A 24,974-nucleotide genomic window follows, 5' to 3' on the forward strand; every position below is an offset into this window, starting at 1 on the left:
CTTCGTGCCTCTGGATTGTCACAGGGACAAAAGGCTGTTAACACGTTGCGTACGGGTGGCGAGAATTCTCGTCATTTCTAAAAGGCAGTTAAATTCCCCAGTATAAAACGTGTTAAAAGAAGCAGGGTTCCATCATCCCTACATGCCCTGGGCCTACTTCTGGATGTTCCCAGAACTACACCTCAATTCCTAAAAGATGTAACTAATTCAAACAGATACTGTTATCCTAAAAACCTGTTGTTAACCACAAAACAGTACATATTGAGTACATAACAGTCAAATCAGGGGGCTTTCCAAAAAAGGACAGTTCACATTCATTAAGTTAAGGGGGTCCTGTTTGTGCAAGACACACTTTGGTTTCAGGATCATTTAAAAAGAAGTTAGAAATTACTTTATAATCGGGGGAAAAGTTTAAATAGATTACATTAAAATTCTTTTTCAATTTATGCCCTGGTGTGGCTCAGTGGATTGAGCAACGGCCTACAAACCAAAGGGTCACTGGTCTGAACCCCAGTGGGCACATGCGTGGGCTGCAGGCCAGGTCCCTGGTTGGGGACGCATAAGAGGCAACCACACACTGATGTTTCTCTCCCTCTCTTTCTCCCTCTCTTCCCCCTCTCTAAAAATTAATAAATAAAATCTTTTGTTTTTTTAATTATTTTTCAGTGTGAGGGGTTCAGGATGAAATAAAGAACTGATATGACTTAGGAAGCAGGTAACAGTCAGTTCCCAATGTCACGTACCCAGCTCCAGGCAGCAGGACAGAATACTCGTGCGGAGAAGTGGTCTCCGGGAAGTTGGAGAGAATCACCAGGCGATGGGGGAGCAGGTCGGACCCGTGGTAAGTGAACAGAATCTCCAGGGCCTGTACGTTACTTTCCTGTACAAAAAGCAAGGAGTACGTTTCCATGTGAGCTTTAGAAATAAAGGAATGATTCTGTATGAACATTCAAAACCCTTTCACTGAGGTTTTATGCAATTCCGATGTGAATCATTTTGAGATATTCCTGATTCTTCCTAGTCTCTATCATGTCACTCAATCTAAAGCTATACAAAAATTATCTTTACAAGTCCAAATGAAGAATAAAACGTTTTTAAAATATGATTCCATTGATGTTACAAGAAAAAAGGAAATGTAATAGTATATGTATGTAACATTAACTGCATGACTCAAAGATTCAGAAATTGTTAACAACCAGAGTTGTTTTATTTACAAAAAGAAATTACCCGAGCATACGTTCTTGCTGAGAGAACAATATTCTGATTTCTGAACTTCTTAAAGAACTCAGCATCATATCTCTGTTCAGATGCATGACACACTCCTAGGATCTCCTGAAGGGAAACAGGGATTTAATGAAAAGCTTTTCAAATATCAATGACAAGAAAATATCGAAAACCTTTACAATTCTGCCTACTGAAATAAAGAAGACCTGGATTAATTAAACTATCAACTGTTCACTAAAGGACGATATCTGCAGTCTTGCCTTAGTTTTGAAAACGGCTGTCTGTAAGTGCTGTTACACTTTTAACATCCAGAAGTAAATGAAGTAGGTAGTAAAAGTTAAATCGACTCCGGCAGAACACCCCTGACCCTCCGTCGCCCGATCCAAACGAACAAGCGACAGTCACACATGGCTGTGCATCATGAGCACAGCCCTATCGGCGCAAGAGCGTAAACTTACCGCTGCTGCAGGGACATTGGTCAAGGGCAGAATGAACCCTTCGTTCATGCGGAAATATTCACGGAGTGTCTCCCATGTGCTGGGGCACATGAGAGGCAGCGGTGACCCCACCCACAGTACACTGACCCTGCTCTCCACAGACAGGCAGCCCAGGCCAGGCAGAGGGCAACCACAGTCCTCGGAGGGCCGGGAGGGCTTCCCAGAAGCAGCCCGAAGCAGACCCCGGAGGACGGACAGGGTGAGCCAGGGCAACTGCAAGCGTAGCTTTCCCACTGTGATGCGTGACTCCGGCCAGGTTCAAAGCCAAACCCCAGATGCATAGCACACATAATAAGCAACCAGTAAATACTGTTAATTCTGAATTCATTTACTGAGACAGGGAAGAGGGGAGAATGAGGATCTCTGGAGGAAACGAGAGAGGGAGGCCCTGAGAGAGAAGCTCACTTGCAAAGATGTTGAGTTTGGACCCACAGCACCTCTAAAAGGAGCACCCACATCTAAAATGCAGGTGGGTACACAGGTGAGGAGTTCTGGAGCAACACATGAGGCCTATTTTTTTTCTTTAAGTATATTTTATTGATTATGTTGTTACAGTAGTTCTAATTTTTTTACCCTTTGCTCTCCTCCGCCCAGTACCCCCTTCCCCCCAGCAATCCCACCCCCCTTAGTTCATGTCCATGGGTCGTGCATATAAGTTATTTGGCTTCTCCCTTTCCTATGTTATTCTTAACTTCCCCCTATTTTGTACCAACCGATTATGTTTCTTAGTCCCTGCACCATTTCCCCATTTCTCCCCCTCCCCCTTCCCCTTCCCAGCTGATAACCCTCCAAATGATCCCCACACCTATGATTCTGTTCCTATTCTGATTTGCTTAGTTGGATTTTGTTTTTATTTTTTAGGTTCAGTTGTTGATAGTTGTGAGTTTGTTGTCATTTTAGTGTTCCTAGTTTTAACCTTCTTTTTCTTAAATAAGTCCCTTTGACATTTCATATAATAGTGGCTTGGTGATAATGAACTCCTTTAGCTTTACCTTGTCTGCAAAGCACTTCATCTGCCCTTTCATTCTAAATGATAGCTTTGCTGGATAGAGTAATCTTAGTTGTAGATCCTTGCTTTTCATCACATTGAATACTGCTTGCCAGCCCCTTTTTGCCTGAAAAGTGTCTTTTGAGAAATCAGCTGGTAGTCTTATAGGCACTCCTTTGTAGGTAACTCTCTGCTTTTAAGATTCTCTCTTTATCTTGAACTTTTGGCATTTTAATTATGATGTGTCTTGGTGTGGTCCTCTTTGGGTCTAGCTTGTTTGGGACTCTCTGTGCCTCCTGGACTTGTATGTCTATTTCCTTCACCAAATTTGGGAAGATTTCCTTCATTATTTTTTCACATAAGCTTTCAATTCCTTGCTCTTCCTCTTCTCCTTCTGGCACCTCTATAATTCAAATGTTGGCACGTTTAAAGTTGTCCCAGAGATTCCTAAGCCTCTCCTTATTTTTCCCAATTCTTGTTTCCTCACTCTGTACTGGTTGACTGTTTTTTTCTTCCTTATGTTCCAAATCATTGATTTGAACCCCGGTTTCCTTCCCTTCACCATTGGTTTTGTGTGGATTTTCCTTCGTTTCACTTAGCATAGCCTTCATTTCTTCCCTTATGCATTTGCCATACTTAAGCATATCTGTCAAGCCTGTGAGCATCTTTATCACCAGTGTTTTGAATTCTGCACCCGTTAGGTTGTCTATCTCCTCATCTGTGAAATTGGCTATCTCCTCATCGCTTAGTTCTCCCACTGGAACCTTGATCCGTTCCCCCGTTTGGCCCATACTTCTCTGTCTCCTCATTCTGACAGGCTCCTGCGTCTGTCTGCCAACATGAGGCTTCTTTAGTACAGAAGCTAACATGAGTCCAAGGGAAAGTGTGGAAAATGAAACGAAAGGAGACTGGGGAACAACGCCACTTAAAACAGGAGCATGGGAAAGGGACTCCGGACCTGAGAAGTAGAGGGAGGTGCAGACAGAGACATGAAAGGAAAAGCAACAGCAATGGTCCTCATCTCCTCCTTCCTCTGTCCAAGCAGCCAATCCCCCTCGCCCGCTACCGGCTCACTCCATTAGCATACAAAGAGCTCCTCTTCCTTCTTCTGTTCAGGTAACAAACCTAGCCTTTCCTGCTGCTCCCGCCGCCATCCCCACCCTGTCTGCGCCCCTTCACAACCAAACTTCTTGGGAGAGCGGCCCACGGCTCCACTTCCCATTTCCCACTCCGTCCTAAGCTTTCCTGGCCTCTGACAAAAATGGAATTGAATGCCACTCCTCACACAGCGTGACAGAGCTCTCGAAACATGGCCACAAACGTCCCTCAGCTTCTCCTCGCCCTTTGTGACAGCTCAGTTTGTCAGGAGTGCACGATTTCCTTCCAGGCTACTGAACAGAGAGGCCCAGCTAGGATTCCAGCTTCTGATTTTCTTAGAAAGATTAGTTACCTCCCCTAAGCCTCAGTTTTCACATGCACAGAATTGAGAGGATAATAGTACCTGACTGGGAATTGCTGAGAAACAATCTGGACTAAGTACATAAGACACTGGCTGATAATCAGTTAAGTCCTCAACAAATGTGTTGGTATTTCTTAAGATATTCTCTTCCCTACTAGTTCCCTCCTGCCCTGGCTGGTTTAGCTCAGTGGATTGAGCGTCGGCCTGCGAGCTAAGTGTCGCTGGTTCGATCTTCCAGTCAGGGCACATCAGAGAAGGAAAACTCTGACTCCAAAAAACCTCCGCTGCCTTGCGGCATACCTCTTGAGGGGAAAGGCTAAGGGAGTAAACCCCGACAGAAAATCCGGAGCCGGAGTCCCTAAGGCGGTTTGATGTTGTAGTCAACACTGGCAACTCCTGCGGCGCACCTGAAGCCAAGCTGTATTGACTCCGTCTTTCCCTTGGACCCTTCAGCTGCGAAGAGAGGGGGGGTCTGCTGCATGGGCAACAGCAGACCCTCCATATCACCCTGCCCAGGCTCTGTAGCTTCAGCGTCATCGCAAGATGTCGATTCAACACGGGAGGAGACAGATACCATGTCACTCCCGAGTCGGACTGCACAGCCATTCTCGGCGGTGCAGATAGACTCTTAAGAAGCTACACCATCATCTCTCGAGACGGACGGCTGCCGACGACGACTAGTTCCCTCAGTGAGTATTTATTTACTGGGCTCCTCAGCAAGCCAGGTATCATCGTCACCCTGAGCTCTGGGGATACAGCAGCTAACAAAACCCTGCCTTTAGGGAGCTTCCATTCTTGAGTCTCCATAACCCCTAAATCTGCCTTCCTTTTTCTAAGCACCAGCTGAAATAGGACTCCTGCTTCCTGCATGCAGAGTGAGTCCCCAGGGAAAATTTAATGTTCTTCTCCACTGGGATTCCCCATCAATGCTCCGTATTTTCATTAGCATCAGCTATTGCCTATGTAATAAAAGACTGTTCCTTGGCCACTTCTTGACCTCTGACACTGGCTTAATATCTGGCATAGAGTAGGCACTCGAATAAAATTTACATGAATCCAATTTTTTGTCATTTATCACAGAATTAATAAAACAAGACATGTCCTGTGATTAAAATGCACTGCCTAGCTATCTCTACCACGATCTGCTGGTTAGGCATGATAGCTCTGTATCTTCATTTATAGTTTTAACAGCCACGTTCATCCACTTCATTTACTTTGCAAAAGCTTAGCTTCATTCCTTTCAAAAGCGGGCTCAACAAATACTTTAAATATCACTATTACCATGTAATAATAAATGTACTTACTACTGTCAAATAGGAAAAAGCAATTCAGTAACTCAAGAACAGTAAAAGAAAATTAACTGGATAGTCAAACACTCAATAATATTTCATGGAACTTTTCTTTTTAAGATCTCATCGCCAGTAAAACGAAGGCTAACAGAAAAATAAACCATATCTATACCGGTTTCTCCAGTCCACAACATGCTTTTATACATTACCTCAAAATATCACAGAACTCAGACATCATTGAAATGATATACTTTTAAAAATATGGCCATCTAACATTCAAAGTAGTTGTACTACAGATAAAACTACTAGAAGTTTTTTCAACCTGTTTGTGTGAAGTGATATACTCATTATTATGGTTTTTAACAACCAGAGAAATAGCCTCCTTTTGTCACTGGGATCTGGTCAGAGAACATGTCTATTATACTGGCGGTGGGGAATCAAACGCGCTGGGGTTTGCCTGCAGGCATCAGAAGGACTAGACAACTCCATTGCCCAGGGTACGGGCATCACATCAGTAGGTGTGTCATCAGCTGAGGGCCTACTGCACGCCGGTACCAAGAGCCAGCAGAGGGACGCCCACAGAAAGGAGGCGTAACACAGGCTGAGGAGGCGCTCTGCAGGCGAAGTCGAACTTCGAAGGTCAGAAATGGTAGTAAATCCTGGGAAACTTCCCCGTGAGGGCCACGCGGGAAAGCAATCTAAGCTGTGCCTGTTGCTGAAATGCGTGTCACACCTATAACAACACCTACACAGATCTTACAGTACAGGGTGCTACTGAAATGCCAGACTGGAAACAGTTGTGCTTGGGTACCTGAAGAAACGGTTATAAGCACACTTTTTTAAGGTCAAATGTCTAATTTTGGCCATCATTGGATCGAAGTTCAATCAACGAAGTTCAACCCACTAACAAATCATTAAAATAAAGTGAATCACAAATATGCACATTAGGATTATTAAAACACAATACATACTGAAACCTGGTACCAGAGACAGCTATATCCCCCAGCCTCAAACTGAAATGCTCAGTCAAAGTAAACGAAGAGAATGGTAATGCAGGGAACAGCGAAGTCGGGAAGCAGCTAGAGCACTTCTATTCCCCAGACTAACAAAACAACTCTGGCCTTCCACGATATCTAATTTTTACCAAAACTGGTATACAAGAGAACCCGTGTCTGTACTTAATGCAGGTTTTCCCACCTAACTAGTCCTAAAGACCAAGACTATCAGATATTAGGGCAGCCAAAGCATTTATAATGACAGATCAAATAAACATAAGTGGCTTGATTAAAACAAGCCCTTACCTCGTATGTTGCAAGCCGATCTAGGTAGGTCAATAATTTCAGCCTACAACGGCAGAGTTCCTTCTGTTCCAGTGTCAACCTGTTTCGAATGAATACATTAGGCCACTTACATTTACATAAGAAGCTCATTTCTCTAAGAGCTAAAATAAAATAAAAATGATCAATATTCTACTGAACCCCAAATCTGTAGAACAGGACATAAAAGCGCAAGGGTAACATATTAAATGCACTTGATTTCAGTTGCTGGAATAATTTGGAGCAATTATCCCCAGTAAAGACCACGCTGAGATGACTCATGACTATAAAGGAACTGCCCAACGAACAGGAACGCGTCACTTACTGTGAAAAGTTCACGAGTTCCAGCAGCGCCCGTTGCTTCCTGAGCTGGCTCTCGTGCGTATCCCGGGCCGGCTCGTCCTCGGGCGAAAGCTCCTCATAGGAGAGGCCGTCAATGTCCACGTCACCGGGGAGCGTGAATCTGTAACGAAAGGAAACCCACGTAGTGAAAAACCGCCACCCCGTACTTGGACTTGGTTTTATTACTGATTTGGTTCCCTCGGAAACCACCCGTTACTTGAATGAAAGCTATTGCTGTTGCAGGCAGAGAGATCCACTCATTTTATCTACAGGATGGGCATCCAGGCATCAGCAATGACCACATTTAGAAATTTTAAAAGTCAAGAAAACGAAAACGACAATCCTTGGGAAACAACGGACCCAACGTGAAAGAGCCAAGGAGGAAAATGCCGCTCAGAGTTCGCAGTGTGAGTCCCTTCTGCAACGGTAACGAGCGCCAGGCTCCTTTACTTCGTCTGTGTAACAGACACGCTATCACATTTATATCTCACGAAAAGTTCCAAATGTCTGGTGAGCACTGGCTCTCCGCAACTGACGCGATTTTGTTATTAGCAGACATTGGTATGGCACTTAAACATTTATGAGGCGTTCCCACCAGATATACAACTTAATCACTCCAGATGGCCCTGTGAAGCCGGCGTGAGGCTCCAGATGAAGTGAATGAGGCTCAAACTTGCCCACGGGGGCACATCTGCCCAGCAAGCACACGCAGGGACACCCTGTGCGCTCACGGCTTAGAAACGGCCAGGATTCAGTAAATGCTTACAGAATCTGCTCTTTCCCTCACATCAAGCTATCTATCATATGCGAACACATTTAAATGCAAGGAAAGAGAGCTGTGGCTTCAGATAAGAAAGCATCGATCAAAAGCAACTACCGGTACTTCTTTACAGAATGACCTAAGAAGAGAGAAGGTTATCCTCTCCAGCGACTCAGCTGAAAAGTGTTCACAAGGTCACCCATAGCTCAGGACCCAAGTCTTTCTGACCAACCTGCCGTCATCCGCCCCTCTCCCTATTGCCAGGAGAGCCTCCAGGTCCGTGCCCCTCAGTCCGTACTGCAGCAGTTCTTTCGCAGCGTCCACATTTTCAGGAACTCTTTCCAAACACTCATGAAGAACCCAGGACCGTTTCTTTATTTTACTCTGGATAAAGGGAAAATAAAACACAGAGGCATCAAACAATCCCTATCGTCCATTAGCACCTGACAGCGCCTTGTAGAATTATAAGGCCATAACTCAAGGAGTATGTAGGCAGCTGCCAGAGACAGTCAAAAGAAAAAGCGAACTCCCATTCTCTAGTGGTGACCAGAACTGGATGTAGCAGGTGTGGTTCCAACTGCCGTCTTGCTTCTAGTGAAACACAAAGCTAAGTACTCATTTTTGGAAACGGAGAAAGATCTTTCTTTCCCAATGTTCATTCTTGTTTTCATTTGGGTTATACGCAAGAGTAGGAAATAAAGCAGAAAGGCAAAATAAGGTATATCCTACTGTAATCAGAATGCTTAACCTGGAAACAAAACTACCGAGGCACGGCGACACCATGACATGTGTCACCCAGAAGTACAGATGATGGCTGAATCATAACAAGTCACACTATGCTGTTCTTCAGAAGGAAGACCAAAGGCCTATTCCTCCCTCCCAGCTGCTTCCTCTGACTCCGCTCAAAACCCTAACTTGCCTTCTTCACAGAAACACTCACTGTGGTTACCAACTGGAAGCAAGATCCGACTCACAGCCGCTCTTTTTTTACACACTGTAGCGTATCAATTCTTTCTTCAGTTGTCTCTTGACTCATTTCCCCGTTTCCACGTCTGCGGCCTGCAGCCCACTCTGCCACCAACACGGAACGCCTGGGGCGCTGTAGGAGGCCTGGCCCTTGCAGGGTCTCCCACCCACTCACGTCCCACGCCTGCTCCTCCACACCACCTCCCCCTGCACCTCCACACTCGGAGCCCCCCAGAGTCCCCTGGAGATAAAAAGCCGAAAGCGTCACAAGCTTCCGACACCTTCCCCAAGCCAACCCCGAGCCAACCCAACGTGTCTTCCTGCTCCTCCTTCACAGTGCTCGCTCTTGTGCAGTATCAGGCCCCGCAGACGGGTGTCCTCGGAGCTCGTTTACTCATCCAAGAGCTCGTTATTGCCAGGCACTGAACTAGCCTTGGGGGCACGGCAATGAGGACGACAGATCTGGGCCCGGGCCTCATGAGTCACGACCTCATGTCTCATTAAAAATGTCTTCCTCGCTTCGAGCTCTAGAAGGCCTACTTCGAATCCTTTCAGATCCCTGCTCGAAACACGTCCGTGATATAAAGTCCTCCATAGCCACTGGGTCTGTGATGACTGCTCCCTCCCTGGGTTCTCCCAGCGCTGATGGGGAATCTCCTTGTACGGTTATTTATAGCTTGGGCAGGACGCTTGCCTTCTCAGTAAGATGACAAGCCCGTTCCCTCCTGGGTATGCTCCTTCACAGCCCTAGGGTTGAAGGAATTCCTTAGGGATCTCTTTACCCCTTTATAGTTCATCTCTTGTCACTAGAAAATAAGTCTCCATGTTCAAACTTCCCCGTTCACATTACTGTGTGGTTTCTGGCTCCAGATGGGGCCCTGACTGGTACAGGCGAAGAGAGGCAACTGAGCTGGAGGAAAAGAAAGGATTACGTCAAAACCAGGGAGCTGACTGCTTTACCAGGAAATATTCGCTCCCATGCCTGCAGCACCGAAGTCCAGCTGTCGGGCCCATGAAATAGGGTAGCAAGGTAATTCTTCCAGGTTGAGAAGAACACACTTGGTCAGCAATATAAAGGACTCTAATATGAAGCCCTGCACCCAAAAGACATTCCATACATTTGAATTCTACCGTGTCACCAAAATAGTTCAACATACCAGGTAATTCTGAATCGACGCCACGTTGACCGCTGACTTCCTCCACTGCCTCTGATACACGAGGTCGGTGTCCAGGCCGTAGGTCTGGGCCAGAGACAAGGCCGCCTCGTACTCCTCACTTTCAATCTTTGGACAAGGAAACAGAAACAGGGTCACTGTGACGGTGTGATGGGTGATGACTGTCCCTTCATCGACCCAGCATGTTACACATTCCTAATTATTCTCATGGGCACGGTGACACCAGGAGCTCGCAAACATTTGAGGGGCAGATAGATGCAGTGTCTACTTGAGCACCTGGAGAGAGACAGGGGGGAAATGCCCTCATGTACAGAGTAAAATGAGGGCAAAACCAGAACGAGAGGGCCGACAGGCTGCCCCGCCAGGCAGGCCCCCGTCGGGGACACTGCGGGACCAGCACAAAGGGCTGGAACACTCGGGGCTGACCCAGCCTGCCTCCCAGGCAAAGCCCTGGTGACAGAGCAAGTCTGCAGGCCTTCCCGCACACCCCATGAGGCGACGGCTACACTGAGACACACACAAGGCCACAGGGATGGTCACAAAAGCCCAGGCTAAGCCACAAAGTAGACAAGAGAAGTACATTCATCTTTCATCCCTTTTATTTCGATTACTCTGGCACAAAGACCGGCATTATTTTCAAAAGCTATTGAACACTGGTATTTTAAACATGTCAATAATGGAACAATTCCTCTTCGAATCCCTTCCTTTATGCAAAAAAAGAGAAGTTTTTTTCTCAATAAAATCAACACTGCGGCCCTCGGGGCTCTCACCTTCCTCTGGAAGAGCTCCTCTGGGGTGGTGGAGCGCAAGCTCACCAGGCGGTACTGCTTCGTGACGGCCCGCGGGCGTTTGCGCGGGGGCGCAAAGCGCTCCATCTCGGTCACCAGGTACAGGCCCTGTCTGATGTACCCGAAGTAGCGGGCCTTGGCAGACACCTCCTGATCGGAGTCCGCGTCCTCCTCTCCCTCTTCGTCCTCTCCGCCCCTCGTCTCCAAACGAGAGCGTTTGGGGGCAAGTTTAATCTCACACTAAATTGAAAAAGGGGATGGTAGATTAATAATGAGGAACTGAAGACAAGTTTGAAAGTTAATGAGAAAAATGTTTTTAATTCTACTCTGGCTTGATTAATTACACCGGCCATGTGAATCAAACTAAAAACGGGATTCAAAGGAACCCAACAATAAACATTATATACACCAACAGCTCCAGAAATGTTCAAATACAGTACTGGCTCCTAATCTCCAAAACTAAAGCCTGTCTTAATAAGTCATGACTATGATCTCGTAAATATATGCCTGGTAATTATTGTAGAGAAATGAAAGAGTAGAGAATGTTAATTTCTTCACTTTTGATATTTTTATACCAGCTGTGGAAAAATAAGAGGATGATTTGTTTCATCCATTTAGAAAATTAACATGAACTTATTTTTTTTCCTTTACTAAAATGGCTTTCCCCACTCCCCTTTTTAAAAGCATCTAAGAGCGTCCCAAAGATCTGAGTCCGGACGCCTGACAGTTACAGATAACTTTCATTCCAGACTGAACAGAGCCGGCTTAGAACTTAAGCCTTAATTCTTTCGAAATAACATCTTTAGACTTAGGAACAAACTTTGAGGTAAAAAAATATTTGTCAATCTACATTGAAGTGAAAGCTATTATGCTTCAAACAACCAAAACAGAACTTTAATTTACTAGTCTCCATTTTCCAGTCTCGTCATGATAAGCAAGCTTTCCTGACTAAAAGAACCAAAATTTTCAAGTTGTCATACTTCACAGAAAAAGATTAAAAGACTGTATTTCTTAGGTAGCAATAACTTTTACATTTTTAAGATGACTAATCTAGAAAAAAGAAAAAATTGATCATGTCAGAGAAGAAAAAAGTTATAAACAACAAAATATAAATTTTCTTCATTCCTTAACAATGCAAATTTTTAATGGACTAAATAATACATCTTTTTTAACTGCACTCAATCTGTGATTCCAATTATAGACTCTTGTTTTTAAAGCCAAAATTAGATGATGGGATAGCAAACGTAACGACACGGATCTTCAGGGCTTTCGTGCAATACAAGCTTTCCTTTCAAACACACTGGCTTCTCTAAAGAGACAGCATTACCTCCAAACTTAAAAATCCCCCGTCGTGGGTGGCAGTGACTTGTGGAGACGGTTCAAACCACTCACAGGCTTTTCCCAGTAAATTCTTCAGCGTCCTCACAGAGGACACAGTCAAAGCACCAGAGCAGCGAGCCAAAGTCACTGCACTGTCTGCCCACCAGCTCACGTCTATCAGTGGGTAAAAGGCCTCTTTATCTGGTGGGGAAAGTAAACCAATACAAACGCAGCTGTCAGTGTGATTTACACAACACATCAGTCCAATAATCAATTTAGAAACCATATTTGGGCCCTAAAGGTTTGTTCAATGATGAGAAAGAATAAACTGCAAGCCAGCACTCTAATTTTTACAAAATAGTGATTTGTTTAATAAACATCTGAGTGCCAAGAATTTGTCAAAGTCCAAAATTACAGGGATGTACAATTAAATATATAAAAATATTTCCTCTCAAAAAATAAAGAATTTATAGATATAGTTCACCCAATAAATTGAAAGGTAGATGTGTACAAAGTGTACAAATTATAAGGTTACAAAAGATTTTCAGAAAATGTTCATATATCACTTTTCAGACATACAATATGAGAATTACACCCTTTTAAATAAGACACATATAATAGTTTCCAATGCTGACTGCTTCTTAGACTTGGGAAGGGAATCAGGATAATATGCCAACTCAAAATACGCCACTTTGACATAAATACTTTAAGCTAAAGGAATTGGAGAACCTCCACGTTCTTCTCCTTTGTCTTGCCCCCTCTCTGAAGCCCACTACTCCTCTGCTAAGATGCTAGCTATATCAGCCCAATTTCCAACCAAGCCTTGGTGCCTCCTCTCTGGGCACTCCCATGTGTGAGCTCTGTGTCCATCCTAATAAAGTTCTGTTTGCTTTTCTCTTGTTACTCTGCCCTTTGTCAATCTAATTTTACAGTGCCCCAGTCCAAGATCCCCAGAGGTTGAAAAGAAAAAGATTTTTTTCCTCCCCTACATATATAATCTAAAGAGCACCTTTATTATACAACAGGAGTCTCTTAATGTTTTAAATATCAAATTGCGTATAACTCACCTTTGAATTTTTTTCTCTTCTCAGTAGAGAGTCTCCAGTTCGGATTAAGGTCATCATACCCTGGCTGAATACAAAAGATACACACATGAGTTCTTGAGTCAACAATGTAAGGAAATTATGAGAACTTCATCAAGAACTATGGATTTTTTTCCTTTGATCGGGTTGAAATCCACGCCTCTCCATAATCTTGAAAAGCAGCTGTTCTTACACTTACGTGCACGTGCTCAATTTGATGAAGACAGTGTGCATGAGAACAATAGGTTAGCAAGTATACAACTACCACAAATAAAAACAAGATACACTAACAAATACCTCTGCACACACTCACACCTGCGTTCCGGGAGAACCGGTGCGCTCCTGTGAATGAACACCAGCCCGGATACCAGTTCTACACACACACCCCCCACTTGTAACTGAGCAACCCCCCGGGCCTGGCTTCCCCAGCTTGGACTCCACAACCTCCATGTAACCTCCGGTTCCTTCTATGACTAAACATTTACTAATTAAAAAAAAAAAAAAAAAATACAAGCGTGTAATCTTCAAACTGAATCCATTCATATTCGAATCGTGGCAACATAATGTCTTACCCACTTTGTGAGTGAATGACACATCATTATCTCTGAAATATGAAACAACTGAGATTAAGTTCACTGTTAAAACTTACCTCTTCAGAATTACAACAGTATGGGAAAAGACAAAAAACCATTTGGACGTTTATCTGAAATCTCAAGCCTAAAACAAATGAAGCTACACTTCAGCCAAACGTGCTGTTCACCTGATATGACCCAATAAGCATTTATGTGTTATTACCAATTTATCAGTGGCTAAGACTTTAGGATATTAAATGTGATCTTTCTTTCCATGGCCTGGAAGAACTTCATACTCTCTACTCCTATAAAAAGTCACTGAGAGTAGTCCCTGACAACGGAAGATGTAATTCTTTAAACTTTATCCAAAAAAAAGTTACCATAAAAGGCTATGTTTTCATACTAAGAGAAGAAATAGATTGTCCTGGTTGACTTAATGTAAAAAAGACGATTAAGTCCCAAGGTTTGGAATACAGTAAGACACAGATTACTGAAAATAATCAACTGACTCGAAGTCTCCTTCGGCCATTTATGAGGACCCCCCGGGGCCACCCTTGCTCCCCCAGCAGGAGACGTACACCGGCACCAACCTCCACGGCTGCGCGCGTCCCCCGCGACATTCAGGTACACGGGGGAGTGTGACATAACACTTTAAAACGTGAAGCCCAGCAAACAACAACATGATTTAGTTTGGGGTGAATTTATCACCAAAGAGTCTTGAGAAAATATTTTAAAGAAGTCATCTCCCTGGCATAGTAAGTACAAGGGTAACGAGAAGGAGGACCAGGGACGCACAGCAGTGGGGCCTCCGGACGCTGGGACTGGACCGCGCCGTGCAGATCACTAAAGCGATGGGTGTCTCCTGGAAGTTCAAGCTTAAAACACAAAGTGAGGATCTGTGCTTCCACGTCCAGAACTCGGGCATGGTCAGCTTTGCCGTCCCAGACCCATTAGTGTCCACGGGGCAAGTGGCTGAACGCTGACCGCCTCAGTCATGAGCCCTGATGAGAACGTCTATGCTACAGAGAAATCAGCTGACACAGGACTAGCCCTCCTACACCCTCTCAGAGGTGTGGCTTCTCTGCTGCAGAGCAATAAACTCTGTGCATTTCCACCGAGAGAGAAAAACCAGGCGTTACCAGGCCCACCGTCCAGCAGGCGGAGGGCTGGGAAACCGATATGAACGGCTGTAACCCAAGGCCAAGCTGGGTAACTGCCCCTGGCAGGTGTATGGGGGAAAGTGTCAGTGTCTTCAGAGGACAGAGAGGTCATCTGGGCTTGAGGAAGACGAAGGGAATTCAAGAGGCACGATGAAGCCCACATGCTGCTTTGCTCTGAAGTCTGGATAAGGTGTGGGTATGCAAAATGGGTGACCAAAGATATTCCAGGGAACACACCGTGAACAAAAGCACACAGGAAAAAGACTAAGCTTATTTAGGGGAAAAAAAGTAGGTTAAATATAACTAAAGTACAGGACATCAGCTTCTAATTATCTGCATTTTTGCTTAGGGTTTTATTTATTTATTTATTTTTTTTTGCTTATGTCATTTTTTATGGAGGTGAAATTCACATAACATAAAATTACCAATTGTAAAATGAACGATTCAGTGGCATTTGGTGCAATCACAATGTTGCCTCATCTCTGTCTAGTTCCAAAACACCTCCACCTCCACCGTTCTGAAGGAAAACTGCTTATTCATTAAGCAATTGCTTCTCATTCCCTGTGCCCCCAGCCCAGCAACCACCAATCTGCTCTGTGTCTCCACGGGCTGACCTATTCCAGACTTTTCATGTAAGTGGGTTCACATCGTACGTGGCCTTCTGGGCCCGGCTTCTTTTAGTTAGCACAGCGTCCTCCAGGGGCACCCACAGTGTGGCGCGCGTCAGTGCTTCCTCCTCTTACGCCGCGTGAATGGTCTGTTGTACGTATGTACCACACTTGCTCGTCCGCCCTTCCGTGAAGGACCATTTGGGTTGTCTGTACTTGTGGCTGCTGTGAATAGCGTTGCTAGAACACGGACACAGGTGTACCTATTTGCGTGGCTGTTTCAAACCCTTCGGGGCATGTACCTAACTATCTGCCTTCTGCCTTAGCAGTACACAGCAGATTCAGTCCAGATATCCCAGCTAAGGGTTTAACCTCACAGTGTGTGGGCGTTTGATGACATTATCCGTACAGCGTACTTAAGAAAGAAGCCCACGCAGAACTCCAAACTTAATGCTGCTCCAGGCAGAGGGGGCGTGCCAGCCCAGCACCCCAACAGCTGTGCCCCACCTGGTTCAAAGCTGAGCTCCCCTTAGATTAACTCAAACTCGCCCCGACTCGCAGACCATCGGCTCTGGGGGCTCCGTCTGCACAGAGGACCGTGACCTGGCCAAGCCTGACAAACCGTGACATACGCTCCGTGGACTGGTGCTCTGAAGACAGGGTCACCGGGCTCCCGGGACCACACATCGGGGCCACTCTCTCCTGGCACCTTGCTGACACACTCTGAGAAGCAGCGTCCACGTAACCCCTCTTTGTAGGACATGCTGCCTCCCCTGGGTCTGAAAAGAGCCCCAGGTGCCCGCACGTCAGAGTCAAGCCACAGCCTGGAGAAGGACGTCCCAAGAGCTCAGTGACAGGTTTTGTAGACAAAGGCCATTATGACTGAACCAGCACTTCCTTCACATTTAAGGACTTTATCTAATTCTTTTAATAGCTAAAAGCTAAATATAGGGAAGGCCCTGACTCTGACAACATGAAAACGACCTTTCAAAAGTTCATCCATTCCACAAACTCTTGGTATTTACTGTGCCAAGCCCCGTGGTAGACCGCCGGGAGAAATGCCTACTCAAAGCCTATTCTCAAGGAGCTCCCAGTGCAGGGAAGCTGTGCAGAGACAGCTGTGGGTCACACCAAGATTAATCTCACGGCCTGTCCCTCACTTATCCTTCTCTGATTCACCCATTGAAGAGAATGGTCCTTACCTACTATACGCCAAAGAGAGAATAAAATGAAAATGGGAAAGGTAAGTTTCCTGTCTACTACATCTAAGGAAGCACAAACAGGTAAATAATAAAACTTCTTTAGAGAAAAATTAAAGCCAAAAATGAGATGTAACTATATAAGCATAACATATGGGCAATGTTTGAAATGAAAATCACTTTAGCAATTCACTATATTCCAGACATGAGCACAGCTTAATGCTCACAGATTTCCAGCCAGATGGATTTCACATTGACGATGAAAGCCAAAGTATTTAATCAACTCAGAACTAGATGGAAGTAAATCACAACAGGCACTTGCACAACTATCTTTAATCATTAGATTTGAGAGAGAAAATAATCACACAAAGCGCATTATAAAAACTAATAAAGTAGCAAATTACAAAAAAGAAAGCCCCAGATGAGTTGAATTCACAAGTTGGTAAGACATTCAGGCTGCGCAGGGCAATGATAACATCAGTCCCTTCTCAGGCAACATTTGAGCTAAGATTGTAAGTTCTGACTAAACACGATACCTTAAACGAGAAGCGACACTAAACTACGTGGCTTGTGCACTCACTTCCTAGAGCAACAACAGGGAGAAGCGGAGCCCCGTCCCGCCTGGTGACCCGGGTCCCTTGTCTCGCGCTAGACAAGTGAGAAAAGACCAGCCGCCCAAGTGTTTTTATGTGTTTTCCAGCCTGTGACGCGTACGCAAGGTCCCCCTCGCTGCCGAGCATCCCATTTCCAGGGCCTCTACACAACGCCGTGCCAGGCTCCAGGAGGGGGCATTCACATCGAGTGCACGGCACTCTCCCCTGTTTTCCACGAACATCACAGCGAGTGTCCGATCTGGGGGCCCGTGCTGCAGAAGCGGGCTCACCAGCACCCCCAGTGCCCAGGTAAAAGTCAGGGCCTCTCAATGCAAACACTGCGACTCTGAAAAGGGCTTAACCTCGGCTCACCCTGGCTCAGAACGAATGCTTGGTTCCAACACCAGCATTTAGTGACCTGAGTTAACCACTTCCAGCACTCTTCCCGTCCATTCAAATGAGTATAAACCCATTTTTTACTTTAATAGGGTTTCTGTGAAGCAAATAAAATAGATGAAAATTGCTTTATGGACAGCCAGGCCTTACTATACAAACGCTGTTCATTCCCAACGGTCCTTCCCGCCGACACCATCAGCCGAATTTATGTGCCTTTGCTCTGAGCTTATCTTTTCATAATATTAACATGTTATTTTATTGATTTGTTTATCACTTCTCTTGCAAGACTGAACAGCTTAAGGGCAAGGACTGTGACAGATTGTATTTTCTACTCTAGCATTTGGTAGATCCAATAAATAGCTGAACTTTATTTTACAGTTATTGTTATGAGTATAGTAGCTACGCACTCTTCACAGCACTGTTACATTCAAGCCTTACGGAACTTAATCTAGCACGCTAGATTTTAATGACTTCCTTCACACACTGAAGTGCAAACCTAGCATGCCCAACCCAAGGGGGTTAATCCCCAGGACACAGGTGGGAGACTGAAGCAAAGGGGGGTTGTTCAAACGCCTTCTGCTGTCCCACAACAGCGTGAACTGTAGACACTTATAATTATCATAAAGTTAAGGGTTTCGCAATGTGACACTGTCTCAATTATTTATTCTAGAAGCTGGCAGGGGTGAAGAAAGCCACATTACGTTCACTGAAGAAAAGGATTTGTCTCTGTTCTTTTTTAAAGATCATAAAATAAATAAGGTCTAACAAAATAGGGGGTTTTCTCCACCTTTCTAAAACGTATTTGTTTTCCATGGAAAAGGCGTGGACATCAGATTCCTAGAGACAGGAAACCAGATCTCGGCCCCAGTGCTTCCGTCTGTTGGATGACGCCGGGGCACGGGCTCGGAAAACAGCCATCACACCGTTTGGGGGCCGCTGGGTCACAGCAGCAGGCGGGGAGACGGAAGCTCGCTGAGGTCCAGCACCAGAGAAACCAGGCCACAGCAGCTCCTGATGGACCGTCCTTCTAGGCTCTCAGGGCCCTCCTGTTCACGACTCCCACGAGGATGGCACTAGTGACAGACTTCTGGCCTGACCTCGCCCTGTCCCACCACGTACCTGCTTTGCCATTTCCGGATTCCCTTCCTTTCCTGTCCCATTACTTTCCTGGCGACCTAGTCCAACTTCTGAGATCTTTATAGTTCTTCAACCCCGACTTTCAAGATTTTTAATAAAATCATTATAGAATTCTAATTAATGAATAACATGAATGGGTTAAAAAGTGATGGATTATACTGACATCGACTGGCAACTAAGACAAAAAAATAATGTCTAACCAGTTAAAAAGTTGAGTTTAGGTCAACAAGGGCTACAACAGATGCAATTTATCTTTGCAGACAAAAATAACAAAAAAAGGCTATCTAAATTTTGGTGAACAAAAATGAACACTAATGGATTTTGTGTGAATAACTCTTATGCTATTGTGACATTCTAGTGTATTCACAAGATGAAATAGTAAGTGTGCTTTCTATTAGGTGAATAAAAATAATTTAAGAAAACAAAGTCAGGGGAAGGAAAAAAAAGTGCCTTCCATATTCAACGTTTTCCCCATTTAAGAAAAAAAAATGTGCCCAAATTTAAAATTTCCCACAAGCAATATAACATCAGGATCTTCTCAAATGACAAAAGCTGAATATTTGAACTCCATGTAAAATATGGGTAACTTTTGGATCAAGTATCTGGCAAGCCGAGCTAAAACACATTTTTGAAAAAGAAACAGTTTTGAGAGCTGACCCACTCTGCTCCCGGAGTGAAGCTATAAGACAAATTAGCTATAATCTCAGAGGAGACCGTCCCCCGTATTTAGCTGCCGACGCTGAGGACCAAGGAGCAACTCTTGTATTTAGAACACACACAGACCCTGTGAGAGAGAGTGGAAGAGATGCAGAGACCAGATTACATTCAAGGTGGGAACTGTGGGGGCAATGGTCTTCCTAAACTGGTGTTGAAGGTACTGAAGAACTGAACAGCCAGAATGAGTGTGTTCCAGTCCATGAAAAGAGTAAGAAAATGTAGAGCCACTTTCTATTTTCCTCCACTATTCTGAAAAAAAAAAAAAAAAAAAGCCATTCACGTATTAAAAATTCTTTGAATAGTGTAGTCTAACTGATGAAAGTTAAAAGAATTCCAAAAAAGGACATCAATCCATCCAGATCATTCAGGGAAAAAGCGGCAATCTTAGACTCACAAAGCTACCCACCAAAGAAGGTGACAAGACAGTGCTGTTAGAAAAAAAAAGGAATGGGGACGTCATAGAAGGGAAATTAACCCTCGGAGTGCTGAAACGGAAAATAGCCGTCAGAAGAGTGAAAGATGTGTAACATAAGCTGTACGTAATGGAGACGATTTTTATTTGAATCTTCCCTCTATCGTAGTACCTGGTATTATATGAGCTCGCCCCACTCGCCCATCATAATTTTAAATTTTAATTGGTGTGGATTTTATCTGTTCTTAAATAACTAAATCACTTAATTCTTAAAATGTCACTGCAAGATATTAAAATGTTAACGGTTCTCTTTCTTCATATCTTCACTATCCATTTTTGAGTGAAGCAATAAGTCCCTTCAAGCCTTAAGTAAACCCAACAGAGTTGCAGAATTTGGGAAGAATTGTAACACTTTTAGAACATTGACCCTCCAAAGCCTTGATCGCATTAGTTGACTTTTATAAAAAGCTAACATCTCCAATCTGTATTTCTGGAATAAAAATAAAAAGAGGCAGGGTACGGGGAATGGAGAATTCAATGGGCAGATTATATTCCATATACAGAGCATATGGCACTAGAAATTAAAATCATTACACAGTGCTACTCTATTATTAATCTGTCCTTCTATACTAATGATATTAAGACATAAAGTTTTGGAATCATGAGAATAAATTATACCAGTGCACTACGAAACATATCCACAAAATGAAATTACTGTCAGCACTCGCCCTTAAGCAAGACTAATTTGAGGAAGAATCAGAATTGGGACACGTACCTGCTCGTTTTGGGTCCACTCTCTTTGCTGCCTCAGGGACGGGACAGCCCAGACGCTTAGTTTCCCTGAGAAGTGAATGGCTGCAAGGAGGGTCCCGTCTGGAGAGAGGCTCATCTTAAAGATCCCATCCTGCGCGGAAATCACATGACATTGAAGTCAGAGCGGAGGCTTGCAGCTCAGTAGAAATAACCTCCAGAATTTAATGACACTCTTTGGAGAGTGCCATGTCATAAACGGTCTCTCCTAATTGAGGGTTCTCACAGCTTTGCGACATTACAAATGTGCCCCAGCATATAGAAACAGGGCTCTTACCCTTAAGGAGGACTGTTAAATCTCTTTTATAGTGTTACAATTTACATATCACCCAAAACCCAAAATGAGGGGATTATAAAAATATTCTTTAATATCACATATCAATTACCATAAATTTTTAATAACTTTTATGGCCCATATCTTTATAAAATTCTCTATGTACACACTGTCTGGAATATTCTATACATCACAGGCAGGCCACAAAATCAGGCTGTGGAAGAGGAGGAAAGGGAGGGGAAGGAAGAGAGAGATGGAAGAAAAGAGGACCCAACGGTGATGGGATCGAAGGCGACCAGGGGAGAAATGCATTCCTTAATTTAGGGAACACTACGCATGTTTAGGATTTTCAGATTTGCTGACACATTACCCAATTTAGAGAATCTAATTTCTGCCGCAGAGAAGGGAAACTTTGTATACACTGATTTTACATGACCAACGTCAGGGTACACAGAGCAAGTCTTGCCTTCCGAGTCCTCCTTATCCAAATACCCTCTCAATCCTTTCCTACAAGAAAACCAGGTCTGCTCAGTTACCGCAGTGAGAGACACCAGAGCAGCAGAGACGTCGCGTGCCTACCACCTACCACAGAGTCACGAGGATCAAACACTAACTGGACACCCATTTCCCATTCACGCGTTGTTCAGGGCGGGGTCCAAGGTGGTTACCCACAGAGAATACCACGGAAGCCTGGAATGGCCGCCCAGAACCTCGTTTCTCCCGAACATTTAGAAAACCTGTCAGCACAGGGACCAGCATGCCCAGACGGCACCAGCCAGGGGGGACGAGCTGGTGTGTGCACCCTCCCTCAGAAGGGCCGTGCCCCCGCCATTGCCCATGGCGGCCCAAGATTCAGGCCTAATATCAGCGACAACACAAAAAACTAACCATGGCTGTACTAAAAATCCAGAATTACACCGGACTCAGCTGACCGTATTATCTATAAAAACCACCAAAACAAACAGAACGGTTTCAGGAACTGCAGAACCCTGCTGGATGAGGGGACAGACCAAAACATCAGCAGCCTCTAGTCTCACCGCAGCAGGTCTATCCCAGAAGGCCAGAATTAAAAGTAGGAAGGATTAAAAGACAAACGCCTGGGGAAGAGAAGCAATAAAAGCAACAGCACTCCAAGCAGAATTGTGAGGACAGGCTCCCCCGTCCCCTGGGATGGAGACAGGGGCAGGGGTAGAGGACGGAGGACCTGGCATCTCCGTTCCACAGCTCTAGTCGGCGGGCTCCACGGTGGGCCTCAGAAGCACGGCTGTTTAGGAGCTGAAGCATCTCTCCTCCCACCCATGAGAGCAGAGGTTCTCAACCTGTGGGCCGCGACCCCTTTGGGGGTCGAACGACCCTTTCACAGGGGTCACCTAAGACCATCGGAGCACACATATATAATTACATATTGTTTTTGTGATTAATCACTAGGCTTTAATTATGTTTAATTCGTAACAATGAAAATACATCCTGCATATCAGATATTTACATTACAAGTCACAACAGCAGCAAAATTACAGTTATGAAGTAGCAACAAAAACAATTTTATGGTTGGGGGTCACCACAACATGAGGAGCTGTATTAAAGGGTCATGGCATTAGGAAGGTTGAGAACCATTGCTTTAGAGGCTCCAAAGGAAGAAACAGAAGACCTGTCAGAGTAAGACACTTGCCCAAGATCGGTCCAGTGCAGAGAGCTGAACCTGAACTAGACGCAGAGTCTTCGAGCTCAGTCCGGGTCGCTTCCACTGCACCATGATCACAGCCCCACCGGGGCCACGGCCTTTCTAGCACTCACAGGCGTGCCCCTCAGTAGAATGCTTCACTATTTCTGTCCCCTAAATAATTAGTCAGGTGTGACCTGCATGGCAACTCCCTGGCATCACAAAGGCGTCACTAAACAACTCCACTAAAAGTAGTCTCAAAACAAGGAGAAAGTTTAAGAACCTGTTTAACAATAACAAACAAAAAGAAATGCATACTGAATAATGTGAATAATTTAACAACAGAACTGTGACCCAGGAAATAATGAATGAATATGCTAAATTTTCTTTTGATTTAATTTCTCTCTCCCCGCCTCCCTTCCTGTCTAGACCCTCAAGCAATAAATATATTAACTAAAATGTTACGGATTGCTTTTAATGTGGTGGATTCTTGATCCCCTTAGTTTCATCTGATACTATGATACCCACACAGCAAACTTAACAATTTTTCTTAAGCATTTCCTTGTAGAGATTTGCACTCACACAGACAAAAGTAGAAGTTACAGGACAATGAATTCCCAAGGACCCAATGACCAGCTTGAACAAAAATCAACATTTCAAGCTTGTTTCATGAATCCTTCCCCCATCACCAGCATGCCCTCAAGGACTTTTTTTTTAAATAGTAAAATAGACAAATCTTCAATGAACATCCATGAATTATTACTAGTGCTTAAGCCCGCACGGTATACAATCAAGAGATCATAACATTCAAGGTTCATTCAGCTTTGCCCTTCATGGTAGCCTGGGGAAAATATTTGAGAAGCACAAGGTTTTAAACTTATGAGTTACCTGTTCTTGTCCTGGGCGACTGTAAAACTTCCCACTTAACATTCTTAATAATCCCAGTGTCTTTGGTACCTACAAAATAAATGCACATCATACAAAGTAAGATGAATGTAATGTTTTCTCACCGTATAGAGTCCTTGGATCAGAAAATTAAAACTATAGCAAATGTAGTAAAGAAATGGGAAAGAAAATCATCAACAGATGTCAGAGACATTGGTGAGACTGTTTTTATTTGAAAAAAAAAAAAAAAAAACCCACCAAGCACTAAGTCTTACAAATATAACTATAATCAAATGTTCTTTCAATAAATGCATAATAAGTCTAGTACAATCTATGCAAATTAGAATCTATACCAAGCAATTCTCAAATGACGCGGCCCCAGGTTATCATTCTATCCTCACAATACTATGGAAAAGGTCGGAACTTCCAACAGAAAGTTCACTCATTAAGGATTGAACTCCATACTTGGAAAACACCAGAAAAATAATCGTCATTTAGAAACCAGTACTTGAAATAACACAAAATTATTTCTGTCTTTAGATTTAAGAAATACACTTACAAAGGCATGGGAGGGAGACAGGTATAATTTTTAACATGGAAAACAGCGAACGTTGCAGAAGATGGAGAGAATCTGAAACCACAGCACATTGCTGGTGGGCATGTAACCTGTATCGCCGCTGGGGAAAAAGTTCGATGGTTCCTCAAAAAGTTAAACTTAGAATTACCACAGGACCCAGCAACTCCATCTAAGCACACACCCTGAAGAATAAAATATATGTATTCAGACAAATACTTGCTCACAATGTTCACAGCGAAACTAATCACAACAGCCCAGAAGTGGAAACAAGTCAAACAGCCATTAACTAAGGACGAATAAACAAATGCAGTCCACACAGAGGACTGTCATGCAGTCACAAAAAGGACTGGAGTACTGATACACGCTATGACTTGGATGAGCCTCAGAAATGTTATGCTAACTAAAGGAAGCCAGATACAAATGGCCATATTGTGTGATTCCGTCCATATGAAACATTCAGAAGCGGTAAACCCACAGAAACACAAAGCAGACCACTGGCTGCCAGGGGCTGGGGGGAGGGGAGAGCAGGGAGAAACAGATGAATGGGAATGACGTCTCCTCTGGGGGGGCGGGGGGGGGGGGGGTAGGAAACGTCCTGACACTAGATAGCTGATGTTTGCACAAAACTGGGAATCCTCTAAAGGCCACTGAATTGTGCCCTTTAAGATTGCTATTGGTTGATAATATGTTATGTGAATTTTACTCAATTTAAAAGAAAAAGGCAAAGGAGGGTGGGAGGAGGCACGCTTTTGTTGAAGTTATAATTTT

At 44.2% G+C, this 24,974-nt stretch overlaps 1 protein-coding gene across 1 annotated transcript in view; it reads right to left on the reverse strand.

Annotated features, from left to right (window-relative positions):
* The window catches only part of NBAS (NBAS subunit of NRZ tethering complex), a 257,267-nt gene that overhangs the window by 183,057 nt on the left and 49,236 nt on the right, over window positions 1-24,974 (reverse strand). Inside the window, exons 11-21 of the mRNA XM_090280933.1 lie at window positions 23,633-23,701; window positions 20,776-20,904; window positions 13,192-13,255; window positions 12,132-12,325; window positions 10,787-11,044; window positions 9,999-10,124; window positions 8,108-8,259; window positions 7,099-7,236; window positions 6,759-6,837; window positions 1,228-1,332; window positions 744-880 (exon numbers count right to left, since the gene is read on the reverse strand). Of these exons, the coding sequence (XP_090137059.1) occupies window positions 744-880; window positions 1,228-1,332; window positions 6,759-6,837; window positions 7,099-7,236; window positions 8,108-8,259; window positions 9,999-10,124; window positions 10,787-11,044; window positions 12,132-12,325; window positions 13,192-13,255; window positions 20,776-20,904; window positions 23,633-23,701 (1,451 nt within the window). The remainder of the gene's footprint in view (window positions 1-743; window positions 881-1,227; window positions 1,333-6,758; window positions 6,838-7,098; window positions 7,237-8,107; window positions 8,260-9,998; window positions 10,125-10,786; window positions 11,045-12,131; window positions 12,326-13,191; window positions 13,256-20,775; window positions 20,905-23,632; window positions 23,702-24,974) is intronic.

Source organism: Furipterus horrens, unplaced genomic scaffold, assembly GCF_987537825.1.
Source record: "Furipterus horrens unplaced genomic scaffold, mFurHor1.1.pri manual_scaffold_6, whole genome shotgun sequence".
Taxonomy (NCBI): Eukaryota; Metazoa; Chordata; class Mammalia; order Chiroptera; family Furipteridae; genus Furipterus; species Furipterus horrens.